The 27,944-nt window shown below is 55.8% G+C and overlaps 2 protein-coding genes across 7 annotated transcripts in view; one reads left to right on the top strand and one right to left on the bottom strand.

The window, feature by feature from the left end:
• The window catches only part of LOC105512732 (chromosome unknown open reading frame, human C20orf27), a 15,798-nt gene extending 8,079 nt beyond the window's left edge, over positions 1-7,719 (top strand). The window contains exons 2-6 of one of the 4 annotated variants that reach the window (XM_011943299.1): positions 1,066-1,170; positions 2,561-2,703; positions 5,613-5,751; positions 6,687-6,809; positions 7,045-7,719. In XM_011943299.1, the coding sequence (XP_011798689.1) occupies positions 1,152-1,170; positions 2,561-2,703; positions 5,613-5,751; positions 6,687-6,809; positions 7,045-7,145 (525 nt within the window). In that variant the 5' untranslated portion in view covers positions 1,066-1,151 and the 3' untranslated portion in view covers positions 7,146-7,719. Of the gene's footprint in view, positions 1-1,037; positions 1,246-2,560; positions 2,704-5,612; positions 5,752-6,686; positions 6,998-7,044 lie in introns of those variants that run through there. The other 3 variants (XM_011943298.1, XM_011943297.1, XM_011943296.1) reach the window with 3 other exon arrangements.
• Positions 7,720-8,117: 398 nt separating this feature from the next.
• On the bottom strand, positions 8,118-27,935 carry HSPA12B (heat shock 70kD protein 12B). 3 transcript variants are annotated; one of them, XM_011943301.1, is made up of 13 exons: positions 27,832-27,935; positions 21,949-22,008; positions 19,765-19,862; positions 18,282-18,406; positions 15,855-16,041; positions 15,343-15,447; positions 14,909-15,022; positions 12,869-13,043; positions 11,937-12,023; positions 11,400-11,504; positions 11,027-11,285; positions 10,350-10,453; positions 8,118-9,740 (listed from the first exon to the last, which is right to left on the bottom strand). In XM_011943301.1, the coding sequence occupies exons 2-13, from the start codon at positions 21,989-21,991 to the stop codon at positions 9,085-9,087; spliced, it is 2,058 nt and encodes a 685-aa protein (XP_011798691.1). In that variant the 5' UTR covers positions 21,992-22,008; positions 27,832-27,935; the 3' UTR covers positions 8,118-9,084. The 3 variants fall into 3 exon arrangements, with proteins under 3 accessions (XP_011798691.1, XP_011798690.1, XP_011798692.1); XM_011943300.1 differs by having other exon boundaries at positions 14,909-15,025; XM_011943302.1 differs by lacking the exon at positions 19,765-19,862 and having other exon boundaries at positions 14,909-15,025; positions 27,832-27,922.
• Positions 27,936-27,944: the final 9 nt, after the last annotated feature.

Raw genomic sequence — 27,944 nt, forward strand, 5'->3', positions numbered from 1 at the left:
GCTGGGATTACAGGCTTGAGCCACCGCGCCCGGCCCAGCATTTGTTTCTTTAGGGGTTACAGAATGACTTAGCATTTGGTCATTTCTTTGTTATTTATTAGCAGGAATTCTTCCCGAAAGAAGAGCTTTCCGTCAACCACTAGGGCAATTTGGTCACAAGAAAGGCCAAGAGACAGGCTGAATTCTTTCTCTTTAATCCCTAGCTTTCAGAGTAAAGAGGGCACTGCTACCGTCAGTGGTGACAGATGAGGGCTTTTGAGGGCTTGGGTTTGTTTGTTTTGCTTTCTCTCTTCTTTTTTAATAATCTCTGTGAATGCCCTGCTTTTATGTGTTCCATCTGTTTCCATCAGTTGCACTCATTATTCTTTTTGATGCTCATATAGTCCCAGCTCGGCCCATTGGAGGCTTCCTGGGGTGCCTCTCACTGCCCCTGTGCTGAGGCTGCCATTGGGAAGATGAGCCAGAGGCAGGCCTGAGACTCGGGGCAGGGTCTGAATAGCGGGTTCAGATGGGGGCACACCCCCTCCACAGGCATCTGTTTTGCACATGGCCCTGACCGATCACCAGGAGGGAAAGGTCTAAGAACATGTTTCTTTTATGTGGTCCCCTGTTCTTGCCCACCATCAAGCACACTGTTGCCTCTGACCTCACCCAGCTGCATTGCTTGTGCAACCTGAATAATGTAGCTCTAGGCCCAGCCTTCAGGGTCAGCAAGACCAGAACTGGTCCCTGGAAAATACCAATAAAATCCTCCTTTCCAGGCTGCCCCTCCTGCCAGGCTCTGGGAGTGCTGGGGATAGGAGTCCTATGCTGTTGCTTTGGCACCTAGAAGCTGCAGCTCAGCACATGCTGGCAGAACCCTGAGTCACTGGGATATCAGGAAGGGGTGAGGGCTCTTGGTGAATGTGGGCAGAAGCCCCCATGCTAGAGAGTACAGACACCACTTGGGCTGCTGAGAGCAGTAGCGGTTTGAGTCCTTCCTAAAGGGAGCTCCTCTGCTCTCCCCAAATCATGATGGGTCCATGGGTGGCCCTGACCCCTGCCCTCCCCACTCCCTATCTTCAGGCTCCTGCTGGTGTCCCTGGAGCATGGGAGGCCGCTGAATGTGAGTGGCGGTGTCCGGCAGGAGCTGCGTGGCAGGGAGGGCGTCCATGGCTGCGGCTAACAAGGGTAAGTGCCTTCCTGGCCTGGTGGGGCTTGCACAAGCTCTTCCAGTGGGCCCTGGTAGGAGGGCCATTGCTGCAGGTAGGGCCCGCACCACCTGTGTATGTGTGTGCATGTGTGAGTGCCTGTGTGCTGGCGTGCGAATGTGATTGGGAATATGTTTGTGCCAGGTCCTGGGGCTCATAAAAGCCCTAGCAGGGACCCCTGCGGAGCCCTGCTGACTCCTTAGGCTGGTCTGTGGAGATGTGTGCTCTTGTGTCTTTGCCCTTCCACTGTGGGGGTTGGGGGAGCTGAGGGGCTTGTGGTGAGCACCGAGACTGGTGATATGCAAAGGCCACAGCAGGCTGTGGAAGGGAATTTGAGTTTCGTTCAGAATCCAGAAGGGATAAGGGAGGGTTTTAGGCCAGGGTGATCTGGTGAGATTTGAGGGTTAGTTCTGTGGGGCTCACCAGGGATTGTGGATGTGCCAGGCTGGCCTCCTGGGCCTCCGAGTATCCAAGAGGCCGGCTCAAAGCTGGATCAGGTCCTCCTACTAAGAGGACCCTAGGCAGGGCTCTTGGTGGGAGGGCCTAGGGGCCAGGGTTCAGAGAGGATTAGGGCCATGCTCTCGGCCTCCCCAGCCTGAGTGTTCATCCAGTCTAGGCCTTCAGCCCGGCCCCTGGCTACCCTACTTTTCCCATCCCTCTGCCCTTTCCGGTCTTGGAGAACCCGACCCAGCTCAGAGACAGCTGAGGACCTTGATGGTGGGTTAGGCAGAGGAAGGAAGGGGGTCTTGGGGTGGGTCTGGAAGCTTCCTTGGGTTCTCTCTTCTTGCTTGCCAGTGGCCAGTGAGGTTTAGTGGCAGCTGCAGCCTCACCTAGGTGGGCTGAGTGTGTTTTTTGATAACCTTTGTTTCTGCCACCCCTAGGCAGATCCCCTAGAGCCTGTTCCTGTCCCTGCCCCTTCAGGTTTGGGTCATGAGGATGGGCAGGCAGGGGCCTCATGCACTGACACAGCTTGGGGGTAGGCCCCAGGGATGGGGGGCTTTGCACTATGAAGGAGAGCACTGGGCAGTGTTCCTCTGGAGGACTGGCCTGAGCCCCACGCTACCCTGGCTTGGTGGGAGTCTGGAAGACTGTCCCTTCCTGTCTCTGGCACCAGCCCCATCCCCTTCAAGCAAGGGTCATATTAGCCAGTCCCTGAGTCCCCCTACGCCCACTCTCAGGGGATGCATTTTTGTGGGAGGACTCGGGGGGCCTCAAGCCTCACGATACCAGTGTCCACCTAGCCTTGAAAAGAGCCCAGCCAGTGGGAGCTGGATGATGTCAAGGTCAGTCTTGGGGGCGATGAGGGGACAAACGGGAGGAGTTTCCTGGGGACAGGGAAAGCCCTCAGAGCCCTCTCCCACTCCTCCTAGGCAACAAGCCCAGAGTCCGGAGTATCCGCTTTGCGGCAGGCCACGATGCGGAAGGATCCCACAGCCACGTCCACTTTGATGAGAAGCTGCATGACTCGGTGGTCATGGTCACCCAGGAGAGTGACAGCAGCTTTCTGGTCAAGGTACATGTACACCTCCCCCATCAGCAGCTTCTCCCACTTCCCGGCTCTGCCTGGCTTCTGGGTGCCTGTCCCTTTTCCTCTCAGCTGGGCTTAGAGGCATGTCTGTGCCTTTCCCTGTGCCTTGGTTTCCCATCGGTCAGATGGGAGACAGTGAGATTTCAATGAGATGAGAGCATTTAGAATGTCATCCAGATCAAGATGAGCAGAGCCATTGCTGTCATCTGCTTTACCCAGACAATAGCAATGGAAGGCAGTGTCGCGGCTGTGGTGCCACTGGCCTGGGTTCAGGTCTAGGCCAGCCGTTCTGGCTCTGTGACCTTGGGACCTGAGTTTCTCTTCTCTCAAGTGGAGACAATCACATTACCTAGAGTTGGTATGAGAATGGAAGAATGTATGTATGTGATACAGGTGTGAGGCTAATTACGGCAATAACAAGGTGCAACTTTTTTTTTTAACCCTTCTTTGCCAAATCTCTGGCTGAGTTAGGCTCTTTAAAGTAGTATTATCACCCCCTGTTTTCTGCTTGGTGGAGCTGGGTTGGGCAAAATGGAGACTGAGGCCTTATTTATTCAGTCAATAAATCAGGGGTCCAGAGTTGAACAGGAGTGCCCTTGGGTCGGGGGAGGTCTGGCCTATTGAGATGGACCTGCAGGGGGGTCTGCGTGCTGCTCAAAAGGGGCCCAGGTTTAGTCTGGCCAACGTGTCAAAACCCATCTCTACTAAAAATAAAATAGTTAGCCAGGTGTGGTGGCGCACGCCTGTAGTCCCAGCTACTTGGGAGGCTGAGGCAGGAGAATTGCTTGAACCCAGGAGGCTGAGGTTGCAGTGAACTGAGATTGCGCCAGTGTACTCCAGTCTGGGCAACAGAGAGACTCGGTCTCAAACAAACAAAAAAAGGTGGGTTTTGTCTCCATTTCTGTCCAACTCTGAAGTTCCCACTCTTTGTCCTACAGCTGACAGCTTCCCCAAGAGAATAAACGGAACAAACCAACACTTTTAAAAATAGCTCTCTCCCCTCATTGCAAAATCCACTCATGTCTTAATAGACATGAGAAAATTTGGAAGACAGAGAAAATGTGAAGAAATTTAAAAGTACCCACAGTCATACTATCCCAAAATAACCATGGTTAATATTCTGATGTGTGTTATTTCAGCTTTTTTTTTTCTTTTTCTTTTTGAGACGGAGTCTCGCTCTGTCGCCAGGCTGGAGTACAGTGGCGTGATCTCGGCTCACTACAACCTCCAACTCCTGGGTTCAAGTGATTCTCCTGCCTCAGCCTCTGGAGTAGCTGAGATTACAGGCACATGCTACCACGCTCAGCTATTTTTTTATAGTTTTAGTAGAGACGGGGTTTCACTCTGTTGGCCAGGATGGTCTCGATCTCCTGACCTCGTGATCCACCCGTCGGCCTCCCAGAGTGCTGCGATTACAGGCGTGAGCCACTGCGCCCGGCTTATTCCAGCTTTTTAAAATTTTATTTATTTTTCTGAAAACACTATGGTGACGGATCCAGCTTATTTTAAAAAGCTTTGTTTCCAAAAACAAAAGCTGCTATCACCATGTCCACACTGGTTTTTGCTTGCTTCTGTTGTGAACTGTCTCCTGTGTCAGTAAATAATTTTCCACGAGATTTTACAACTGCCTACTGCTCCATGATATGTGTCATCATTGACTTAGCTGGCTCCCTATTCCTGGGTGTTATGGCTGTTTTTGTTTTCATTGTTATAAATAAGGCAGCGAAGAGTATTTTTTTTGCACATCTCTATTTCCCCTGGAAAATTCTACAAGTAGTACCTCTGGGTCACAGGGTCACAGTTAGCAGGTACAGCCAGAAAGCTTTCTTGAGGGGTGTGCCCTCTACTAGCAGAGCATGGGGGGGGCACATGGACTGAGGTTTGTCACGTAGCAATATCGACCTGGTCCCATTGAAGAGCTAAAAACTCTCTGCAGCCAGTCCCAGTTGGCCCCCAGGGATGGGGCTACCCAGCCCCAGTAACTGTGAGCAGGAGTCTGTGGTCATGCGAGCTGGGAGTACAGCATGCACCTTTGCCTGCTGGCCTGGCACCCCTGCCAGCCACCCTGCTTAGCAACCACCCTGGCTTGTGACCCTTCATACTACTGGAGTTTCCAAGAATGGCATTTGTTCCAGAGGGTGGCTGTCACCAAGCACTGTGAATGAACAACAGAAATTGCTTGGGTTGTGAGTATGGGCCATTGGGCATAGTCAGCCTTTGAGTGGGCAGGCGGGCATCCACAGTCTGGTGCCAGCAGGGCAGCCAGGAGCCCCAGTTCAATGGCTGGTACCAGGCCTGTGGGCCAGCTCTGGGCTGACACAGCTGGTCTACTGTCGTGTCTCTAATTTGATCCCATCCCTCATCCCGCACTGTCTGTGGCCTGGTGTCATCCTATGAGCGAATGGAAGACCAGCATCCTTGACCCTGGGATACTGGCAGTGATGGGGACAGGTGGATGACCTCTGGGACTTTGAACCTTTTCTTGTAGGCAGTGGGTGGTGCCTTGCTGGGTGCCATGCATGGCAGGAGTGGTCAAGAAGTCTAGGGAGGACTTGACCCTGGCCACACTATGTGGCCTTTGGCCAGTCATTTTGTGGCTTCCATTTTCTCGTCTATGAAATGAGCCACTGAGGACTTTGGGGCCTGTGAGACAGATGCTGAGGATCTTGCTGGCCAAGCTGTAGGACTGGGACCCTCAAGGGAAGGGGTCTGTGAAAGGGCTGGGGCCATTGGGCTGGGTGGTCGATCAGCTAGAGTGATGGAGGGAGTTGGGCTTTCTGGGCTCCCTGGGGAAGCAGGTGCTGGGGTCCACAGGATCATAGGTGGCACAACTGGGTGGGCCTGGGGGAAGCAGGAAGTGAAGGTGCCTCCCTCCCTCACCTCTCTTGCTGTAGGTTGGCTTCCTGAAGATCCTGCACAGGTATGAGATTACTTTCACTCTGCCCCCAGTGCACAGGCTGAGCAAGGACGTCCGTGAAGCACCTGTCCCCAGCCTGCACCTCAAGCTCCTCAGCGTGGTGCCCGTCCCTGAAGGTGCGTCCCCTCCTCCAGCAGGCCCATAGGGAGTGGGAGTGAGAACATGGGGTGCTCCCTTACCCCCAACTAGGGTGGATGGGCAGCTCAGCAAGTCGGGGACATGGCACCTCTTTGTGAGCTTGCAGTGTGGCAGCACGGCAGGCCTTGCTCCCTGTCCCTGAACAGAAGTCCATGAGCTTGTACTTGCCTGTACCTGCCTATGGTGTGATGGTTACCTCTGTGGGGCAGTAACCAAGACGGGAGCCGCTGAGGAACTGGTTTGAAACCTCCAGCTCTCCCTCCTGCTTCCCTAACCCTCGAGAAAAACCTGCTGGAGCTACACACACCTTGTGGATAACTCCTAGCACCCACCAGTCCCAGACCTTGGATTTCAGGCTGCTGTTCCTATCAGGCTCCCTTCAGGTCCTGCCCCACCCCCAACTCCCAGGCTGGCAGAGGCTAGGGTGTCAGTTTCATGGAGCTCCAGCTTCAGTTTCCTGTCCCCATCACCAGCCTCCCCATGACCTTGTCCTTCACTGGATTGAGACCCTGCAGGCCTTTACCTCTTGCCATCTGATCTGCTCAAACCCTACCCCGCCCCACCCCCCTCATTCCTCATCACCGCCTCTCCCTGCCTTCCTTTTGGGAGAAAACAGCCAGACTTTCTTTTGGAAGCCTGAATTGGACCCTACTTCATTCACTCTTGGAGCCACATTGGGGTGGCCCACAGGCTGGAGGCATGTCCAGCTCACTGAATAATGGGTTTTTGAGACCTCTGCACCCCTGCTAGGGTGAATGGGTCTCTGGGCTCCAGAAAGGCCATCCCTGCCCCTTTCTTGGGGCAACTCAGCGTGTAGCTCCCTGCCATGGTGGTGGGTAGGGGCCAGTGAGTGCCAGGGGCAGGATCGGGAGGCTGGGGGAGGTACTGACCACTTGCCCTTGTCCCCGGGCAGGTTATAGTGTCAAGTGCGAGTACTCAGCACACAAAGAGGGCGTCCTCAAAGAGGAGATACTGCTAGCCTGCGAAGGTGGCACCGGCACCTGTGTGCGCGTGACGGTGCAGGCCCGCGTCATGGGTGAGAGCGTGAGGCTCCTAGTTGGAGGAGGGATGCACAAGCTCGACTGCAAGGGTTTCTGTCCTCAGGGAACCAGGGCTGAGCAAGGGCTCCTTGCCCATTTTGGGGGTTCTCAACCTCCTTGGTGGGTCCCCACCTCCAGCTGATCCCTGAGGGAAGGGGAGGGGTCCCCTTAGTGGGCCGCATGGGTGGGGCCAGGGGCCAGCACGGCACTGACTTGCACCCCACCTTGCAGACCGACACCATGGCACGCCCATGCTGCTGGACGGTGTCAAGTGCGTGGGCGCCGAGTTGGAATATGACTCAGAGCACAGCGACTGGCATGGCTTTGACTGAGGCCTGAGGCCGCGCCTGCCCCGGGCCCCTCAGCCTTAAACCCCGCCTTGTCCCCCCCAACATGCTGCGTGATGGTGTGGCTTCCTCGCCCCTCTCTGGGGTGGGCGTGGGGGTGGAGTGGCCTTGCCCATGCCTCTCACCTCTGCCTTCATTTGTGCCGCCACCCTGCCCCTCCCGCGTCCTCCTCTCCCACTTCCTCCTCTCCGTGTGCCTCAGTCTCCTGCCGGAAGAAATGGGTTGAGCCCGAAAGGAGGCTGTCTGAGGAAGGGAGAGGGAGGGCCTGGGGTGGGTTTCCCACTCCCCACCCCAAGCCGTAGGGGCTCCAACCAGGGTCTGGGAGAGGATGGAGCTGGCTCTGGCGTCGTGGCCCCATTACTACTGCTGCTGCTGCCTTGCTTCAGCCACCTCTCCTGCCCCTCCCTCGTCCCCACTGCTGTCCACCATGAGTAGGAGGGAGGTGCAGTCCCCAGCTCCCCCCCCCCCCGCCCCCGCCCTCAGGTCTGTGTTACTTGGTTTTTAAGCGACTGGTTGGGATAGAACCCTAAAGAAATAAAACTTCCAGTGGATACCGGAAGCCAGGTGGATTTTTGTTCTCTGGGTTTGGGATAATGCCTACTCCTTTGCAGATGGGCCAAGGAAGGACTTGGGTAGATTCACTCTTTCAGGAGGCAGGGGCACCGCGTGGTATTATACCACCTAGCCCCACAAGAGGTATGCACAGGTGGTGGCATTTTAGGCCAGAAGCTGGCTGCCAAGACAATTAGTTTGAATGAGGAGGGAGGGACCTCATGTAGGCAAGAGAGGTCTTAAGCAGTGGAGTTGTTTGGGATGCTTGATGGGGAGACAGCAGCACCCCCTTCTGGTCAGTTCCCTATGCACAGCTGAAAGCTTTCTCCCTTCTCTCTATAGCACCCGGAACCCCTACACTCCTCCCATTATTAGGGTCTCCACGCCATATCAGCAGGCTATGGCTTCCCCTTGGGCATAAATGTTTTATTGTCACCTCAGGGCTCTCAGGCAGGTGGGGCTGTTGCATGTCACAGTTGGAGGGAAGTGCCTGACATTTCACACTTTGGGAAACTGAGGCCCATGGGCGGTCAGAGAATGTCCTAAAGGCACACCGAGTCAATAGCAGAGCTGGGACCACCCCTCAGTGCTCCCTCTGGCCTCCTCATCCACCCTCCAGCTGTCCTTCCATGGCTGGGGTGGGGTGCAAGTGGGGTCCTTCATAAGCTGCCCTTGGGGCCTTCCCAGATGGGTGTTTTGTCTAGAAGGAAATGCTACCCTCATATCCCCTCATAATTGCCTCCATCATAATAATGTTCCCACCTCCCCATTAGAGATCTACTGCCCTTTCTACAATTCACGGTCATATTTGGGTGGTCAGCACCACACCAGGACTGTGCTACCACACCTGTCCCTCTGGAGTCCACTTCCAGTCACTTTCTTACAGCACAAGGTTCCTCTGCCTGCCTCCCGGTTCAGGCTGGGTCCATCAATGAGTGAACTCCAGCCCTGCAGGTCCAGACCCTGCACAACCTTCCTCCTGCGGCTCCTCCTGCCATCCCACCCCCACCCCTACTCGCCTAAGTTCAGACCAGGACTCCATCTTCTGTTGCGTTCTTCCTTCCGGGTCACTTGCCACTTGCAGGGCTGCGCGCTCTGTCTTGCAAACCTCTTCTCAGTCACCCTTACCCGTTCAGTCCTTGGCGGGTTCCTTCAGCCTGGCAGTCAGCGGACCAGGGCCCAATCCCAAAGCCAGTCTCTAGGTGTGTCTCCACCCACCCTCCCATGACCTCATCTCCCCGGGGCCGGAGGGCGGGGAAAGAGGCGCACACAGCAGAACCATCATTTCCCCTGCCCCACCCCGCTCCGCAGGCCCGGGGACCGAAAGAGGGCGGGGCCGGACAGAGGGCGCTCGCACCGCGCCGGCGCGCCCTCAGTTGGAAAGAAAGTCGATGGCCGCGCGCACTGAGCGATTGGTGCTGACGTCGACAGCGGTGACCTTAATTTCGGTGTCGCCAAACTGCATGGCGGCGCGGATCTCGCGGCGGCCGGGAGGCGCGCCGGCGGTGTCCTGGCCGCAGTCGGCGGGCTCAAGCTCCAGGCTGAGCGCGCCGCATTTGCGCACGCCGGGGTCGGTGATGAAGCGCGCATCCTCGGTCGCGCAGCAGTACAGGTTGATGAGCACGCGCCGCTGGCCCGGACGCGCCGGGCAGTAGCTGCGCCGCACCTCCTCGCCCAGGGCCACCGACTGCTCGGCGGCCACGAAGCGCTCGAAGACGTCGGTGCACCAGCGGCGGCCGTCGCGAACCAGTAGCTTCTCGGGCGGGTGGCGCCCAGGCACAAAGCGGTTGAGCACGCCCACGCCATAGGTGAGCGGCGAGCGGCGGACCCGCACCACGCCCGGCGCCTGGCCGAACAGCACCGCGCCTTTGAGGATGGTGAGGCCCACGTCGTGCGGGACCACGACACGCAGACCGCGGGAGCCCAGCGCCGCCTGCACCGCGTGCTGCAGCACTGCTGACTCGGCGAAGCCGCCCACCAGGAACAGCAGCTTCACACCCTGCACCTCCGGCCGTGCCAGCAGCGCCTCTGCGGTACAGGACGGGGGACGCAGGTGAAGGGGGCGGAGGAGAAGGCGGGGGGAGAGACAGAGTCACTGAGGCCACTACTAGACGGCCACCGGCGCCTCCCTCCCTAGCCCGTACCCGCCTGGCAACTAGAGAGTAGCCATTTGAGCACTTTCTTTGAGAGCTCCCGCGAGTCCTCGAGGGCTTTGCCTCCCCAACACTCACGCTCCCCACTTCTCTCCCACCACGACGTGGAGAACAAGAGATAAGGATATGCATTTACACGTGTTAAACACCTAGACGTTGTGTGCAAGACATTATGCTCACTGTAGATACTTCAGCTCATTTTATCCCTGTGATAACGTTTTGAGAGCCCAATACTATCACCCCAGTTTACAAATGGGGAAACTGAGGCACCAGAGGTTTTTTTTGCTTTGGCAAGACTACATAACCCCCTAGCTCTTAATCACCACTCTTAATCATCACTTCATCCTCCAGGTGTTCCAGATGATTCTAGGTCTCATCCCAGTGTATGGATGTGTGGAGATTTCTAGGCACTGATTGGGGGGGGGGAATTATTCCGCATTTGTTTTATGTGGGGGCGGGTGGAGGACCGAATTCAGGTGCTCACCTATGTGCTGGATGATCCCGCTGACTGTGGGCTGAAAGAGCTCGTTCATGGCTTCACAAGACATTCGGAGCATCCCCTGTGAGGACCACTTCACGAAGTTCACGCTGTTGGTGGTGAAAGGGGCACAGACCTATCGGTCAGGGCCCAGCTGCTTGCCCCAGTTTGGGGTCCGTGGTTCTTATTCTCTACCTCTGCCACCAGGCCAGTGCCTGGGCACCGACTGCATGTGGTGTCTAGAGGACTGGACCTGCTGGATGTTAGCCCTTATCCCCACCCTACTCAGCTAGGATTTAGTTGCCAGCCTGCTCCAGGTTCCAGGTACGAGGTCCTGGGAGAGGCCTCCCCTTGCTTTGGTGCGGGGAAGCCAAGGAGCATGGGCCGGCAGGGCCGGGGGTGCGGGTGTAGAGAAGGCTGGGAGGAGACCAGTCATTGCCACCTCCCCGCCATGATTCTCTCTCTTGCCCCAGTTCGGGCTGCGGATTCCGTGGGTGGAGCCTGCTGGGCTGGGGCACTCACTCGCTGCTCCCCGCCGCCCCACCCCGACACCCTGCTGGCTTGGTGTATATGTGGGATGAATCAGGCAGACCCCCCACCGTTCCTTGGGGCCCGAGGCCCTCCCGTGCACGGTCATTTCCGGGTCGGCAAACCCTGCCTGAGCCCGCGGGCCCGGAACCCACCTGCTCCTGCGCAGAGCGGTCTCCACGTTGTGGCCCCGCTGCTTGCGGTAAAAGTCAATGAAGGAGAAGGGCAGCGAGATGTTGAGCGCCCCTGCACGGTGTGGGCCAGCAGTGCGCTTGCGAGCCTCGAAGGCGATGGTCAGATCTACCCAGGCTGCCGGCCGTTGCCTTTTGAAGGTGGCGATGAAGTCCTCACCGAAGATGCGGCACAGCAGCTGCTCGAAGGCCAGGTCCACGCCCACCGCGCCATAAGGGCCCCCTGGGGTGGAGCAGGGGGCAGAGGGGGCGTCAGCGCTCACCCGGCTGCCAGGGGGCAGTGGCGGGGCCGGGGCCCGGGCCGTGCTGGGTACCGGGATGCCGCCTGGCTACTCACCAGATGCCTTGTAGAGCTCCTTGAGGGTGCCATGGGGCTGCTCCAGCTGGTGCACCGTCAGGTCCACGGTGCCTCCGCCGCAGTCAGCCACCACGTAGCGGTCTCCTGTGGCGGTGAGCGTGGGCACACACTCGTGGGCGGCCTCGCACCCTCAGCCCCGCGCCCCCTCCAGCCTCGCCCAGCCTCCAGCCCTGACCCGGGTCCCAAGGCCTGTCTGCAGGGTCGGGGGAAGGACGTGAGGGGCTTCAGGTGCTTGAACCTCAGACCACCACATATGGGCGCAGGGTGTGGGGGAGAAATGGTTCCAGAGGCTCTGCAACTCCACCCCGAGCGTCCGCGGAGAATCCCCTGGAGGAGTGGGAGTTAGGGGCGCCGCTGTGAGTGGGGTGGGGGTGCGGGTGACTGTGAGGGGACGGCCAGGTTAGGTACAGCGGATGGAAGAGGAAGAGATGGGCTTTGCAAACATGCCCTTCCCCCCATCAGTATATGGTGCCCGGTAGGGGCCAAGGATAACTCTCCACCCCCCTTTCCCCCTACCTGCTTGCATCTCTGCCCACAGTTCTCCTACACCCGACTCCACCAGGAACGTGCGGCTGTGGCGGTACCTTCGCAGCTGCTCCCGAGCTGGGGGTCAGGAGACAGCAGGGAGTGAGATTAGGAGGTGCTCCAGCTATGGCGTTCAACTCCCATCCTCCTGCTCAGGCCCTCCTTGGGCACTGGGAGCAACCAGTGCTCCTGAAACTCCAACCTGCTCCTGACTGGGAGAGGGCAATCCTGAACCCCAAACTCCCACCCTGTATCCAACAGCTGGGGGGGGGAAGTATTTATGGACACAGAGCCTTCCTTTAACCCAGGAGGTCTCAGGTCATGGCAAAATCAGGGTTAGAGGGTTTGGAGGAGTGGAGGCAGGTAGGTGTCCTTGGAGTCTCAGAGGGGACTCAGGACTTAGGGCTTCTCCCTGCCCTGAGAGATGGCATTTGGGAGGATGACCATAGCTGTCCTTGGCCTCAGTGCCTGGTCCTGGCAGCAGGAGCTTGGGGCTGATGTGTGTCAGGGAAGATGATGGGAGTGAAGGGGACAGCTGATGCAGTGGGTTGACTTCTTCCTTTGTCAGTACCCCAGCAATTTCCTCCTGGGGTAGGCTGTGTCTCCCCTGACCCTCAGACTCAGGGCTGGGCAGAGTCCTGCCCTCCTCAGAGCTTGCTCCCCTAGGGCAAGGTGAAATCTCCACCCTGAGATTGGGTTCCCCCAAGTAGGACATGTCCCACCCTGAGACGAGGTTGCCCTTGGGCAGGGCTGTGCCTCCCTCCCTCAGACGGGCTCCACCAGGCATGTTTCTGCCTGCTCAAATTGGGCTTCTCCGGGGTGGGGACCCCCTCCCCTTCATATTAGACATGGCTGAGCTTCTGGCTTCAGTAACCCTCTGACCCTCCAAGGGTGGGTGGTGTCCCTGGGGGCAGGCAGCTCACCCTGACGGAAGCTGGAGTCGATGGAGCGGCGCTCACCCAGGCGCCCACCACCTGGGGCCCGGCCACTCAGATCCAGGAGCTGGTGCAGGCGCAGCTTACGACAGTATACCGAGGCAGCCTCAGGCTCCAGGGCGATGAGTAGCTGCTCTGCATTCTCTCGGGACACTAGTCCAGCCTGGGGATGGGTGGTGGGCCGGGTCAGGCGGCACTGTGGGCTGTCACACCTAAGATGGCACCGGGAGGTGGGGAACCGCGGGCCGCCTCCTCCATCACACCCCACCCATGTTAGGCCTCTCAGGCCCCTCTGTACAGCACAAATTTGGAGCTGCCTCACAGCCACGCTGTGACCAGGCTGGGGAGGGAATAGCCCTGGCCAAAGATGGGGAAGAAGTTGCCCAGCAGGAAAAGGCTCTAGACAGAATGCAGACCTAGAACCCCTGGGATGTGTCCCTTCAAACTTCCCAAGATAGCGGGGCTGCAGCAAGGTTCCCCTTCACAGGTGCAAGTGGCCAGCTGAGCGCTGGCTGGGGGTGCTGGCAGAGACTCTAGCACAATGTGGGAGGTGTGGTGGCTCAGAGGAGATGGTGGGGAGCCCTTTTAGCTCACTGAACCCTGTTTCTCCACCAGGCTGGTGTCAGACGGTAGCCATAGGCCACCCCATTCCCAGGAGAACTTTGTTCCCAGGGAATCTGATACAGCAGGAAGGAAGCTGAAATTCCAGGCAACAAGACAGGCCAGTTGGGTGGAGAAAAACACTTGAGATCTGGAGTTATTTCCTTCATCAGGGCAGGGGATCCCTGTGGGAAGTACGTCATGGTTTTGTAGGGTTCCCCAGATTCTGACCAGATAGGGAAGAGGGATAAGGATGTGAATGGAGACTTTCTACCCAGGGCCAGACTTTCCTGAGCAGCCAGGGAACAGCGTGAGAGGAAAGGGGGTAGGGAAATAGGCAAGGGGATGCTGGGGGAGCAGGTGTTTGTTCCGGCTGGGGACAGCCTTGCTTCTGTTCTGATCCTTGCAAAGGTATGTCCACTGTGCTCAGAGTTAGCTCCTTCCAGTGAAAAGGGTAGCCATCTACAGACCTGACCCTGGGTCATGCCTGGCCAATAGGTATGGGAGGATTGGGGGCCCCTCCAGGGTGTCTACAGGCAGGCTTGAGATCCCTTTTGGACAGCCTAGGGTCTGTATCCAAGGCTCCAGGGTTAGGACCAAGCAATGAGTCTTGAGGCTATACCCTCTCTGTCTCCATTGGAGCCCCCAACTCCTTGCTCTAGACCTTTGAGCATCTCAGTGGTAGGAAGACCTGTATGCACTGGCCAGAATCGCCTCCCTTTATACTTTCATAGTCCTATTTCCCCTGCTCAAGAACCAACAAAGGTGGGCGGTAGTGGGGGTGTCCCGGAAAATACTGATGCCAAGTGAAGTGAATGTTTTAGGTGCCCTGCCTGCCACTGTGAGTGTTGGCTGCTATTGGCTCACAGCTGCTAGCTCCTGTGGATAACGGCCCTCAGCTGAATGGGAATGGCCTCACTTGGAGAGGTATCCCTCCCATTCCCCCAGAACCAGTGACAGACCGATACGGATGTGCAAGAAGCTGGCCCCAGCTCTGTGCTACAGTTCTCCCTCTGCAGCTCCCCATGGGATCTAGCTGAGGCTAAACCTGAGGCTAGACTCTAGCCAAGACCACATCCTTCATAGCTCCTTCTCCTGTCCCGCCTCCCTCCCTTGCCTTTCTCCTGACAACCCTTCTTCAATAGACCTCAAGTGTAAGACTCTCCATCTTGGGCTCTGCTTCTAGGACACCTGACTTAAGGCACTGTCTACACTAGCCTGGGCTGTGCCTCTTGTCCCTCTGTCCCCTGTTCCTGCAGGCCCACTCCCTCTCCTGGTGGGAGCAACCCTACAAACTCCCAGCAGGAGCAGGCTGAAGTTCTTTCCACAATGACTCTGTGGTCTCAAGGGTGGTGGGGTGCATGCAGGCACAGGGGCAGGCCCGGGCCTTCCTCAGCAGTGTTCTCTGACCCGTCTGCACGTCCTCACCAGGTAGGCAGCTTCCCGCATGAACTGCTTGGCCGGCTGTTTCCAGATGGCAGGCACCGTCAACACCCAGCGCACAGTGTCCTTCTCTGGCAGCAATGGGCTCTGCTCCCTCAGCTCCTGGTGCAGGAGGGGGCAGTCAGAGAAAAGCTGGCTTGGAGGGAGGGTGGTCTTCAGCCCTCCGCGGAGCTGGAGGTACTAATCAAACCACAGGAAGGACTTCCCAGCAGAGCTGGAAGAATCAGCCCCCCTCCCATCAGTATGGCTTGGTGCAGGCTCTACCAGACAAAAAGGGAGGAGGGTACTGGAGAAGATGACCTCTGACTTCCGGCGGTGGCTACCCATCCAATGTCGGGGACGGAACGGGGGAGCGGTTTCGGATGAGGGGACAAGAGGGGGTCCCTGCTACAGTCGGCAGAGGTGGGGCCGCAGCGCACCTGAAGGGCGTGCTCCCTGAAGAAGCGCAGGGCATGGGCGAACACCTCCAGGGCGGGCATCGTCTTTCCATTTACTGCCTCTAGCTGGGTCTTCAAGGTGAGATCCTGGCAGGGACACAGGGCGGCTCTGCAGGAGTCCTCAGCTCGGCACTCATTTCCTGACGACCTCGCTCTTAAAATCGCCCCGTTTCCTGGAGCTTCCCCACCTCTTTAACACCATCCCACTCTTGCCCCAATCTGACATTAGCTCTGTCCCAGCCCCTCTCTTTAGTCCCACCCCTCCCGCAACCCCAGCTTCACTATTAGCCCCACCCACATTAGCCCCACCTCCACCTGTCTCATTTCTGAGCTCCGCCCACACTGGAGTCCGACGTCTCCCTTTAGCCCTGCCCCCTCTCAGCCACGACTTCAACGGTTCGGTCCTCACGCGTTTTGGTTTTGCCCCACCCTCCCATTAGTCCTGCCCTTTTCAATGCTGGTCCCGCCTCCCTGTCTGCAGCCCTGTGACTCACCGTGGCACTGTGGATCTTCATCTTGAACTTCTCGAAGTAGAGCCAGTCCCGCGCCTCTTCCGGGTCCAGGTCATGGTAGTAATCGCGAGCGGTGTAGCCAAAGCTGTGGAAGGCGCCCTCCGGGGTCAGCAGCAGGCAGGTCGGAGTCTTCTGGTGGGCCACGCCCGGGTCTCCGCCCTCCCATTTCCTGCGGAGGCACAGGGCCCTCAGTGCAACCCTACTTGGGTGGGAATCCAGGCAGAGGGAACAGCATGTGCAAAAACTTACAGATGTGAAAGAGCAGGGAGAACTAGCAATGGGTCGGTTGGATAGGCAGCAGGAGAAAATACAAGAATGCTAAGGTGAGATCATGAAGAGCACAGAAGGCCATTCAGAATTCTGTCTTCGTGGACTTTAAGTAGCAAAGAGGTATGACCACATTTGCCTTTAGAAATAAAGGTCACTGGCTCTCATGGAGCAACAGAATGGAGGGAAGAGAGCATGGAGAAAGGAAACCAAGGAGGAGTATATTGCAGCCATCCAGGTGAGAGAAGGTCGGGTCTAGAGATGTTAGGGACACATCTAGAGATGTTAGGGGCTTGGTGTCTGGTGGGAAGAGAGGGCTTAGGAGGACGCCGGGATGTCCCCCAGTTATTTCTTGTGACTTTCACCTCCACAGGACAGAGATAGTGTTCCTGGATGTGTCCTTAGCCCCAGCATGGCCTCAGCCGTGTGTGTTGATGAGCAAGACATCTGGGATGTCCTACAGCTCCTAGAGGGCCGTAAGTGCCCGGAGCCTTTGCGGTTTCCTGTGATGCAGAAGGAAGGACAGTCCAATCTCACGAAGCTCAAGTCCCATGTATTTTGGGAGCAGTTACCTGTCCGTCTGTCTCTCCATTCAATCTTCCGTCCAGTGTCCAGGCCTGGAGAAGCCCCTCTTACCTCCCATCCCAGTGTGGGTTGAGAGCTTTGAGGTCTCCTATAGCTTTACCTACTGCCTACCAACCCTCTAGGACACATTCAGAGGACTGGGGTCTTGAGGTCCCAAGGGGAGTGTTCACACAAAACCCACCAACATCTGAATGAATTTTTGAAACATGTCTTTCATAACAACTGTGTGACTTGTCAACTCAACCCTTAGAACTTTCATTTTCTTGTTTTTTATTTGAGATGTTGGACCTAGGAATCACCTCTAGGAATCTACCCCATAGAGATTGCAGCACAAGTTTTCATAGAAGGATATTACTGCTGCATTTTTGTAATAGTGAAAAATGAGAGGAGGGAAAAAACCCCTAAAACTGTCAATAGGGGAATGGATAAATTATGACACATCTGTACTACGGAATACTAGGCAACTGTTCAAAGAAAGTGGTAGCTTTGTATGTACCAACATGAAATACCTACAAAATAGTGTTGAAGCTTTAAAACAAAGCAAGCTGTATATCTCACTTTTACTTAAAAAACACATATATGTTTGTATAAGTGTGTGTTTGTCTACAAGCTTAGAAAAATATTTGTGGGCTGGGCATGGTGGCTCACGCCTGTAATTCCAGCATTTTGGGATGCTAAAGTGGGAGGATCACTTGAGGCCAGGAATTAAAGACCAGCCCTGGCAACACAGTGAGACCCTGTCTCTCCAAAAAAATTTTTTAAAAATTAGCCAGGTGTGGTGGTGCTGCCTGTAGTCCTAGCTACTCAGGAGGCTGAGGTGGGAGGCTTGCTTGAGCCCAGGAGTTTGAGGCTGCAGTGAGCTATGATCACACCACTGCACTTGTGGTGTGATCATTGCACACAGCTTTTGTGACAGAGCAAGACCCTGTCTCTCAAAAAAAAAAAAAAGAAAGAAAGAAAATAAAAAAGGCCGGGTGTGGTGGCTCATGTCTGTGAGGCACTCTGGGAGGCCGAGGCGGGCGGATCACCTGAGGTCAGGAATTTGAGACCAGCCTGGCCAACATAGTGAAACCCTGTCTCTACTAAAAATAAAAAAAAGTAGCCAGGCATGGTGGCGCATGCCTGTAGTACCAGCTACTTGGGAGGCTGAGGCAGGAGAATCGCTTGAACCCAGGAGGTGGAGGTTGCAGTGAGCTGAGATTGCACCATTGCACTCCAGCTTGGGCGACAGAGTGAGACTCCATCTCAAACAAAAAGGAAAAGAAAAAAGATTTGCATATTTTATTGTAAGTTATATCTCAAAACAATTCAAAATTAAAAACAAAGTCTTACTTTTCTTTCAGAGGGCTGGGAGCTGCTCCAGTTGAGGCCAGGGACCCAGGCCTGGGGCCCATCCTCCAACCTTTTGCCCCAGTGGGGAGCCCCAGACTAGGGGTGGCAGGGCCTCTGAGGAGACCCCCATGTCTCGGTGACAGTAGTTTTGGGAGCAAGCTCATCCCTGGGTCTGAGGAACTCCCCACCCACCCCACCTCACTCTCCCAGCCCAGCCACCCTCACCTCATCATGTGGATGGCCTCAGGATCACTGGCAAAGCTGAAAGCATAGCCACTAGACGTGGTGCCAAAGTCAATGGCCACCACCACAGAGAAGGAGGCCTGCTGGGGGGCTCGGGCCTCAGGCTTCTGCAAGTGCAAGACCTAGAATTAGCAAGCAGCCGGCAGGGACACCCCCACCCCCCCAACCCCCAAGGCTTCCTCTGCATGGGGAAGACACTCCCCTCCACTGACTGGTCCAGACCAGCCCTGGACCTGGCCCACCCCACCTGCCCACCTGCTGAGGCTCCTCTGCCCTCCCAGGCTCCAGGCTGAGCCTTGGACATGTCTCTCAGGTAGCCCCAGGCAGGGTTCGTCTCAAGCTCCTGCTTTCCTGCTTCCAGCCTCTGCCCACCCTCCCCCAGACTGCCTTAGCCCCACCCCCACCTCACACCATCTTCATAGGCAGCCACTAGTCTGGGCCCAGCTGGGAGCAATTTTGCTCCTCTAGGCAGTTTTACAGCACATGGACCAGTGCATATATTTTACCCTCTTGCTCCTTGTGGCCACAGTGACACAAACCAGACTGATTCTATGGCAGAGAGAAGAGAGCACGTGCATGTCTCCAGAGAAATGTGTGCCTTCTCCTGTGCCAGGGCTGGACTCCCTGAGAATGAGGGGGTCCCTAAGCTGGCTCACCAGGGCAAGGTCATCCAGATGGGGTGACCCAGGGAGCTTGGGGGTGGGGAGGTGGTGTCCTGGATACTTCAAGCTAGTAGTTTCCTTTGTATTTGAGACCGGGTCTCACTCTGTCACCCAGGCTGGAATGCAGTGGTGCGATCTTGGCTAACTGCAGTCTCCGCTTCCCGGGTTCAAGCAATTCTCCACCCTCAGCCTCCTGAGTAGCTGGGATTACAGGTGTGCACCACTACGCCCAGCTAATTTTTGTATTTTTTTGTAGAGATGGGGTTTCGTTACGTTGGCCAGGCTGTTCTTGAACTCCTGAGCTCAAAGTAACTTGCCCACCACGGACTCCCAAAGTGTTGGGATTACAGGTGTGAGCCACCATGGCCAGCCCGAGCTAATAGTTTCCAGACTATTTTTTTTTAGCAACATGTCTCCTCTCCTTCAGATATGACTTGGATTAAGGTGGACTGTGGTCAACAGGAGGCCCAGTGCTCTGGGGACCTAGAAAAGCCACATGCTCAGAGGAACACTTGCCTCAGCCAGGCCAGCTTCAATGGCTATGGGTGCCTCCTGTGTTGGGGGAGTTGGGAGTTAGTTACATGGGGCTCACCTTCTCAGTAGAATTGTTACCTTTATAGTCCAGGGCCACCCAAGGCCAATCCTTCTGCGGGGCACATGACTGGAGTGTATGGGGACAAGAGGCATGGTGGTATCCCCATCCCCTCCTCCTTCCTAGCCCAGGCCCTGTCATGACATTGCCAGGCATGATCCCGTCCACACCACCCAGGCTACCCACCACCTGATCCCTGTTCCGGGCTTACTGGAGACTGCGAGGGTGTGAGGGGGGCAATGCCGCAGCTTTCCTGGGTCCTTGGGGAGCCGGGTGGGCTAGGCACTGGGGACCGCTCCGGGCTGGAGCCTGCAGAGAAGAGAAGGCAGTTCATCCTGGCACAAGCAGGGTAGGGATGGCAGCGGACCCCAAGCCAGGCACCCAGAGGTTCTCCGTCAGTCCTTGCTGGGCTAAAGCAAGGGGCTGTCTGCTGGGGAGGAGGACTGGGGGGTGTAGGAAAGACACGCATGACGTAGGGGCAGGAGCTGAGGGTCTGCTATCAGCAGCAACATTTCCCTAGCGGGTGACCCATGCTTTCCCTGGGGACTCACTGTCTCCCCACTAGGGCCCCTCGGAAACGCAGTGCGGGAGGGGAGAGAGACAGAAAAGCATTGTGTGGCAGGGAGACTCAGTCCAGAGACGGAAGGGCGGGGAGATAGGGCAGGTAAGCTCCTGGGAGGGAATGGAGGAGAGAGAAGCCCTTCTCCTTCAAAAGGTGGGGCTACAGACCTAACTGGCTAGGAGGTGGGGTTGCTCCCCTCCACCCTAAAGTTGGGCCACGTGGTTCTAATCAGGACTTGAGGGAACTCCACAGCTCCCATGCCCACAAGGGCCACAGACAGGTCCAGCTGGCTGCTTGGGGAGGATCCAGGAGGGGAAGCATCTCCTCCCACACTCATAAAGACAGCCCAGTCCTGAACGGGGGGTGTCCACAACATTAGGAAGTCTGATTCCCATCCCCCACCCACACATATACCCACACCCTGGGCCAGCATTTCAGGGCAGGAGGCCCCATCAAGACCCTCTTGCAGGCCTGGGACTGAGCTGGACCTTTGGTGGGAGGGAGTGGAGTAGCCCTGGAGGACAGCCCCAGGCCTGGCTCCAAGGATCAGGCGGCTCATGGGGCAGGAGGGCCTGCCTGGCTGGACCCCCACAGGTGTGGGCCAGTAGCTGCCACCACCACACTGGGCATTGCTAAGGGGCATGTGAGGAGTACTGGGGTAGCCTTGAGATCCATGGACAGGCCAGGGAGGCTGGCTAGGGAGGGAGAGTGAGATCTGGTAGGAAGCTCCATGGACAAATCAGGCAGGCCCTGTTCTCCCTCAGCCACAGTCCTGCCATGTGCTGCCAGGCAGGTCTCCACTCTCCCTGGCCTTGGGGATAACCTGGGAACATAGGTGAAGGGCCAGGCATGAGGGGGACTCTGGGAAGTGCCTGGACAGGGCCAGAGTCTGAGGTGCTGGAGGAGCAGGGACAAAGTGGCCACATTCCAAGGGCTGTCTCTCCTCAGGCAGCCAGGGCAGGCTCTGGCCCTGCCACCAGCTGCAGCCTGAGAGGCCAAGTTGCTGTGGCTCGAGCTTGGGAAGGGAGGCAGGAAGGAAGGGCCCAGCCCACCAGGTCTTTGTGAATGGACTTCCTGAGGAGTGTCCCTCTTGCCTCCGGCCTCCCACCCCTGCAGAGAACCCAAGCCTGCTCCCAGACCAGGCTATGGGCAGATGCACATGCACACGCAGAAGTCTCTGCATGCATGCCCACCTGCAGACTATACTCCCATAAACAGATCCTGTGCACAGAGACCTGCCCACAGAGACACACACTCACTGATGCACTCACACGGGGTCCTGTGCACACAGCCTGAACAAAACACATGGACATGCAACCACTCCTGTGCACACAGACCCTCCATGCACACACAGAATTCTCTGTATGTGTGCCCACTTGCAGACTATACTCCCATACACAGGTTCTGTGCACAGAGACCTGCCCACAGAGACACACACTCACTGACACACTCACACAGGGTCCTGTGGACGGACCCTGAACAAAACACATGTACATGCATACACTCCTGTGTGCACAGACCCTCCTGGCACACACATGCACTCAGCCCACACTCATATATACATGGAGGTCCTATGAATAGACAAGTCCTGTGTGCACACATACTCACACATACTAACATACACAAACCTCTGCACACAGACCCTCCCTGCACACACGGGAGGGTCCAGTAAGCACAGACCTGCCCTGCACACATGCACACACACACACTCACTCACAGAAGGGATGTTGGGAAGCTCTGTGGGAGAGGTACATTGGACAACCTGTAGGTGGGTCTCAGTGCCTGCTGGGGTGAACAGGTGGTGGGGCAGGGCAGAGTGGTGGGGGTTCTTACCGATGTACAGCCCCTGCAGGCCCATCTCCGGGACAGCCAACATCCTTGCAGGCCCTGTAGCTGTCAACAGGAACAGACAAGCAGAGTGGGATTTTTTTGTCCCTTTGTTCCCTCACTGAATGCTTATTTATTTTATTTGTTTACTTTTGGCTTGAGTCCTTTGAAGCAAATCCCAGCCATCATGTTGTTTCACCTATGAACTCTTTAATACATCTCTCCAACAGATAAAGACGTTTTCAACAACATCATTGAAACACCATTCTCATGTCCAATGAAATTAACAGTAATTCCTTAAATCTCATCTAAAGTCCCACAGTTCCCAGCTTCTCTCAAAAAATGGCTTTACTTTCTTGGAATCAGGATCCTCCTAAATGTTTTCTGGTGCCTGCTCTGTGCCAGGTGCTGGGAGATATCAGTGACCCAGAGAGACACTGTCCCTGCCCTAGAAACCAACAGTCTGATGGAGAAGATAATTAGGCAAGTGATTTTGAAATGACAAGGGTTGTTGAGTCCTGGGAAGGTCAAAGCTGGATAATGTGGGATGGGAAGGGGACATGGTAAGTCTGGACGGAGGGCTGGGCTGGGCTCTCACCCTGCAGGTAGGGCCTGTGCACCCTATTTCAGATTTGGTTTTATATGAAGGGCAACAGCAAATCTTGAAAGGTTTGAGGTGGCAGGCTGGGGTGGGGGCATGACTCAATTTGTCTTTTCTTTTCTCTGAGACAGAGTCTCACTCTGTTGCCCAGGCTAGAATGCAGTGGTGCGATCTTGACTCACTGCAACCTCTGCCTCCCAGGTTCAAGCCATTCTCCTACCTCAGCCTCCTCAGTAGTTGGGATTACAGCTGCATGCCATGCCCAGCTAATTTTTGTATTTGTAATAGAGACGGGGTTTCACCATGTTGGCCAGGCTGGTCTCGAACTCCTGACCTCAGGTGATCTGCCCACCTCAGCCTCCCAAAGTGCTAGGATTACAGTCGTGAGCCACCATACCTGGCCTTCTTTTTTTATTTGTTTGTTTTGAGATAGGATGTCACTCTGTCACGAGGAGAACCTACACTTAAAGGCCGAACAGAGGAACGTGGACTGGCCAAGGAGATTGAGATGCCCCATGGTCTCATGAAGATTGTACCAAGAGATGGGTAAAGCTAGATCCCTGTAAGAGGTCCTCAGATGAGACTGGAAACACCTGTTTTAGTGGCTCAAGGCAGGTAAGCTTAGGTGAGGAGTGAGCAAGAGGTCACATGAGCTAGAACTTCTTTTCTTAAGACGGGGTCTTTTTCTGTTGCCCAGGCTGGAGTGTAGTGATGCAATTATATTGAGCTAGAATTTCTGAGAAGCTTGGCTGAGATCAAGAATGCATGTGAGGGCAGTAGTTGGAGGGTGCTAAAGCTGAAGGGAGGTGAGGAAGAATATTTATTTTCTAAGATGGGAGGGGCTCAATCCTGTCTATGAAGTTCTGGGGCCAGGCTATAGGCAGGATATTCTAAACCATCAACAGCTTTGTTATTCAAAGTGTGGGCTGAGGACCAGCAGCATTGGTATCACCTGGGAGCTTGTTAGAAATGCAGAACCTCAGGCCTCATCCTAGACCTGCTGAATCAGAACCTGTATTTTATTTTTATTTATTTATTTATTTTTGAGGCAGAGTCTCACTCTGTCCCCCAGGCTGGAGTGCAGTGGTGTAATCTCAGTTCTCAGCTCACTGCAATCTCCACCTCCCAGGTTCAAGCGATTATTCTGCCTCAGCCTCCCAAGTAGCTGGGGCTACAGGCATGCACCACCATGCCCCGCTAATTTTTGTATTTTTAGTAGAGTCGGGGTTTCACCATATTGGCCAGGCTGGTCTCGAACTCCTGGCCTCAGGTGATCCGCCCATTTCAGCCTCCCAAAATGCTGGGATTACAGGCGTAAGCCACCGTGACTGGCCTATTTTAACAAGATTCCCAGGTGATTCAGGTGCACATTGAAGTTTGAGAAGTGTTGCTCAACAGTGTCTCTCAGCTAGTCTGCAGACCATTGACACTATGTTCTCATTGGTGGGCCTGGCTGCTCCCCTAAACAAAGCGGGAGGCTACACAGGGCCAATCCATTCCCTCTCTGTCACCAGCAGCCCGATCAGAAAGTTTTGCTATAGAACACAGGCAGACACAGAGCTGGCTCTGGCATGCCCATACACACATGCACACACCCTTGCTCACACAGTTCACACAAACCAGCCCCACCGTGGACAGACACCTGGACTCCCACACACTCTTGTATGTCCCGGATTCTCCTGCATGGCCAGCACCATGGAGATTTCCAGACACTCTTGCTGTCCTCTGTACCATTGGAGGTACACAGTTGGATGCTCAGGAATCAGAATCAGAAAAAGGATGGGGGCTGGTTGTGGGCATGCATATAGCGGCTGGCTGTTGCGTAGAAAAGGGAAAGCACAGAGAGGGGAGGGGAGGGGTCTTAGGAGCCAGGGGCAGGACCCCAGCTCAGGGTGATGGAGTGGGAAGCTGAGCGGGGTCCCGCCAACTCATGTGAGCTGTTTATTTCTATCTCTTCCCAATTCTGCATTCAATGACATCACATTGGTAGCTTGAAATCAGTCATGGCTGGGAGTATTTACACCACAGATATTGGCAAGCACTACAAATCAGGATTTTATCCCTCTACCAGAGCTGATTGGAAAACATTAACCAGCATACTACTGGATCAAGGTCTCGAGGGAGGAGCTGGCAGCCCTATTTGTATGTTGTTCTGATTCTTCAGCAAACACTTATCGAGATTCTTCATGCCAGGCTCTGTGCTTAGCACTGGGGAACCACTTTGCTGAATGAATGAATGGATTTTCTGGACTAAGGCTATTATACCTGGAGGAGAAACAACCTAGAACCACCAGAAAAAAAAGACTCTGGGCCGGGTGCCATGGCTCACTCCTGTAATCCCAGCACTTTAAGAGGCTGAGGCAGGTGGATCACTTGAGGTCAGGAGTTCGAGACCAGCTTGACCAACATGGTGAAACCTCGTCTCTATTAAAAATACAAAAATTAGCCGGGCACAGTGGCAGATGTCTGTAATTCCAGCTACTCAGGAGGCTGAGGCAGGAGAATTGCTCGAACTCGGGAGGCAGAGGTTGCAGTGAGCCAAGATCGTGCCATTGCACTCCAGCCTGGGCGACAAGAGCAAGACTCCACCTCAAGAAAAAAAAAAAAAAAATATTCTGAGTCTTCATTCTACGCTAGATTCCACATCCAAACCATGGGCCTATATTTTTCCCAGCTATCAGAAGCTTGTCCAGTTATCTACTGTCTCTCATGAGATATGCTGAGTGCCCCTATGCTGGGGTTTCAGGGATGGCAAGAGCCTATTAGGGCACCTGGCATGAGTGCATCATGCCACATCTCTGTGCCTCAGTGCCCTTTCCGGTAGAATGAGTGACACAGAGGGCTTATGTTAACAAGTCCAGATATGCAAGGTGTTGATAAAAGCAGGGAGTTGGGCAGATTTGAGCAGTGTTCTTTCCCTTCGTGATGCGGATTCTGAATTCTCTTGTTAGAGATTTTGGTCTCACTGAGAATCGCATTCTAGTCATCATGAGTTCTTTAAGGAAGGAGGTAGGAACTAAACCAATTTGTGTTAAAGGCTGCGTGTGGTGGCTCATGCCTGTAATTCTAGCACTTTGGGAGGTCAAAATGGGTGGATTGCTTGAGCTCAGGAGTTCAAGACCAGCCTGGGCAACATAGCAAAACCCCATCTCTGCAAAAGATACAAATATTAGCCAGGTGTAGTGGTGCATGCCTAGAGTCCCAGCCACTTTGGACGCTGAGGTGGGAGAATTGCTTGAGCCTGGAAGGTTGAGGCTGCAGTGAGCCATGATCACACCACTGCACTCCAGCCTGGGTGATAGAGTGAGACCCTGTCTCAAAAAAATAAAATAAAAATATGTTAAAGAAGGAGGATCCCATGGATTCCCCGAGAGGTGGAGGTAAGCCAAGAGGTGGCTGACTGCCAAGCAAGCACACACACCCAGAAACACTTAAGGAGAATGCTGACCACAGAACGCGGGACAAGCCCAGCTCCCAAAAGCTAGGTCTGGGCAGAGTCCATAGCTGAAAATGAGGGGAGGCTGACCCCCGTTTCAGGGGCCTACTAATTTCAGACTGGTGGTGCCTATGGATTTGAGAGTAATTGAGTGGGACAGTTTGATTTACACAGAAAGGAACTCCATTTCCTGGCTACAAGCACATGCCAAACTCTGGCCCCAGCCTGATCCCTAACCCTGCCCATGGACTGATCCCTAACTCCTGGCTTCATATTGACCTCTAGTCATCAGCTTCGCCCTGACCCCTGGCCCTGACTTCTACCCAATAGGCAGAGCCTATTAGTCACTGGGGACTAGGATAGGGTGTGGCCCAGCAGGAACTCAAAACCAGAGACTCCCATCCCCGGAGTGCCCCCTGATCTTACAATAGCCTAGGATGAACCCTGCCCCCCCGCCCACCCCTGCTCCTTTTTTGAGACAGGGTCTTGCTCTATTGCCCAGACTGGAGTGCAGTGGCACAATCACAGCTCACTGCAGCCTCGACCACCTGGCTTCAAGCGATCCTCCCACTTCATCCTCCCAAAGTGCTAGGATTACAGGGGTGAGCCACCTTGCAGGGGCCAGACCCTTTGCCTGATAGAGAATCCTCGGAGGGTCTCTTCCTGGGTGGGGTGTTTCAGCTGGGCACTCATGTCCCCAGGAGCACTATGGGAATGCAGTGTTCTGGGTTTCAGGGCTCCACATGATGCCTATGTAGACAAAGAGCCCACCCAAGGCCTTATAGCTCCCCTCCTGACTAGGACCCTGCCTCTTCTGCCTGCTGTTCTCTGCTCAGCACCCAGCCAGCCCTGTAATGGAACAGGACTCCGTCAGCGGGCTAAGTGAGGCCACAGGCGTTTCTTCCAAGCCACAGACTGGGCCAACCAGGGCCCAAAGCACAGATCAGAAACGGCACCCAGAGGGCTGCCCCACTCTGTTCTGGAGAGGAGCCCTTAAGAAGAAGGGACCATGGGTGGCTGAGTGAGGTGGCTGCCCCATCCTGCGCTGGGGCAGGGAGTGACAGAAATGGCCTCCCATGGCCCCTCCCTGTCCTCATCTTTGCTTTCCATACATCCTGCCGCACCCCCTTGGGTCCTCATCATGGGAGCAGCCAGTTCACAAACAACAGAGCCCCTCCCATGCTCTGCCCACAGCCCCCCATTACCCCTCACTCCTGGGATTCCTGCGCTGCGTCTGCTCTCCGGAGAGTCCCTAGTTTCGTGCTCACTCCCCTCCAGTCTCTCTCATCAACACACCCTAGCCTCACAGACAGGCTCCACTGCCCCAGCGGGAACCTGGACCCACCCCACCTGGACCTCAAGCTGGCCCGGAAGACCAGGTCCCGGCCTCAGACCCTGGCACCTGGGTCACTCGGTACTCTGCTGCACTTCGGGACCACAGGGCCTGGGACCCCTGAGGCACCCCCAACACACACACATAACCTCAACCCCCAAGTTTCCACCTCAGGCCTAGGCACCGGGTCCCCCAGATTGGTTCCCTGGAGCGGGCCTCAGCCCACACCAGTCCTGCCAGCCTGTAAGACACAGAAGTTTCTTCAGCCTCAGCCTCTGAGCAGCTGTGCAAGGGACAGGGGAGGTGGTCCCCTGAAGCCCAGGTGGGAGCCCAAGGTCGCTGTCCCAAGTGCCTTCCCGAACCCGCAGCCTCGCTGAAGAGAGGGGTTTCCAGATCTGTCCCCACCAGACACCTGGAGTCTGGAGGTTTTTGGTGGGGTCTCAGCCGACAGCCCAGGACGGCAAAGCTCCGCGCCTTTCTCTACTCCGGGCGCCCAGCAGCCCCCGCCCCAGAACTCACCTCTGCCCTCCCTACAGTTCGAGCCCCGTCCAGCCGCCGCGATCCCGGGCCCGCAGCCCGTTAGCCCTGCCTGCTGTGGCGGTCGCAGCCCTCGACGTGCGCCCGGCCCTGCG

This window comes from Colobus angolensis, unplaced genomic scaffold, assembly GCF_000951035.1.
Source record: "Colobus angolensis palliatus isolate OR3802 unplaced genomic scaffold, Cang.pa_1.0 Scaffold219, whole genome shotgun sequence".
Lineage (NCBI taxonomy): Eukaryota > Metazoa > Chordata > Mammalia > Primates > Cercopithecidae > Colobus > Colobus angolensis.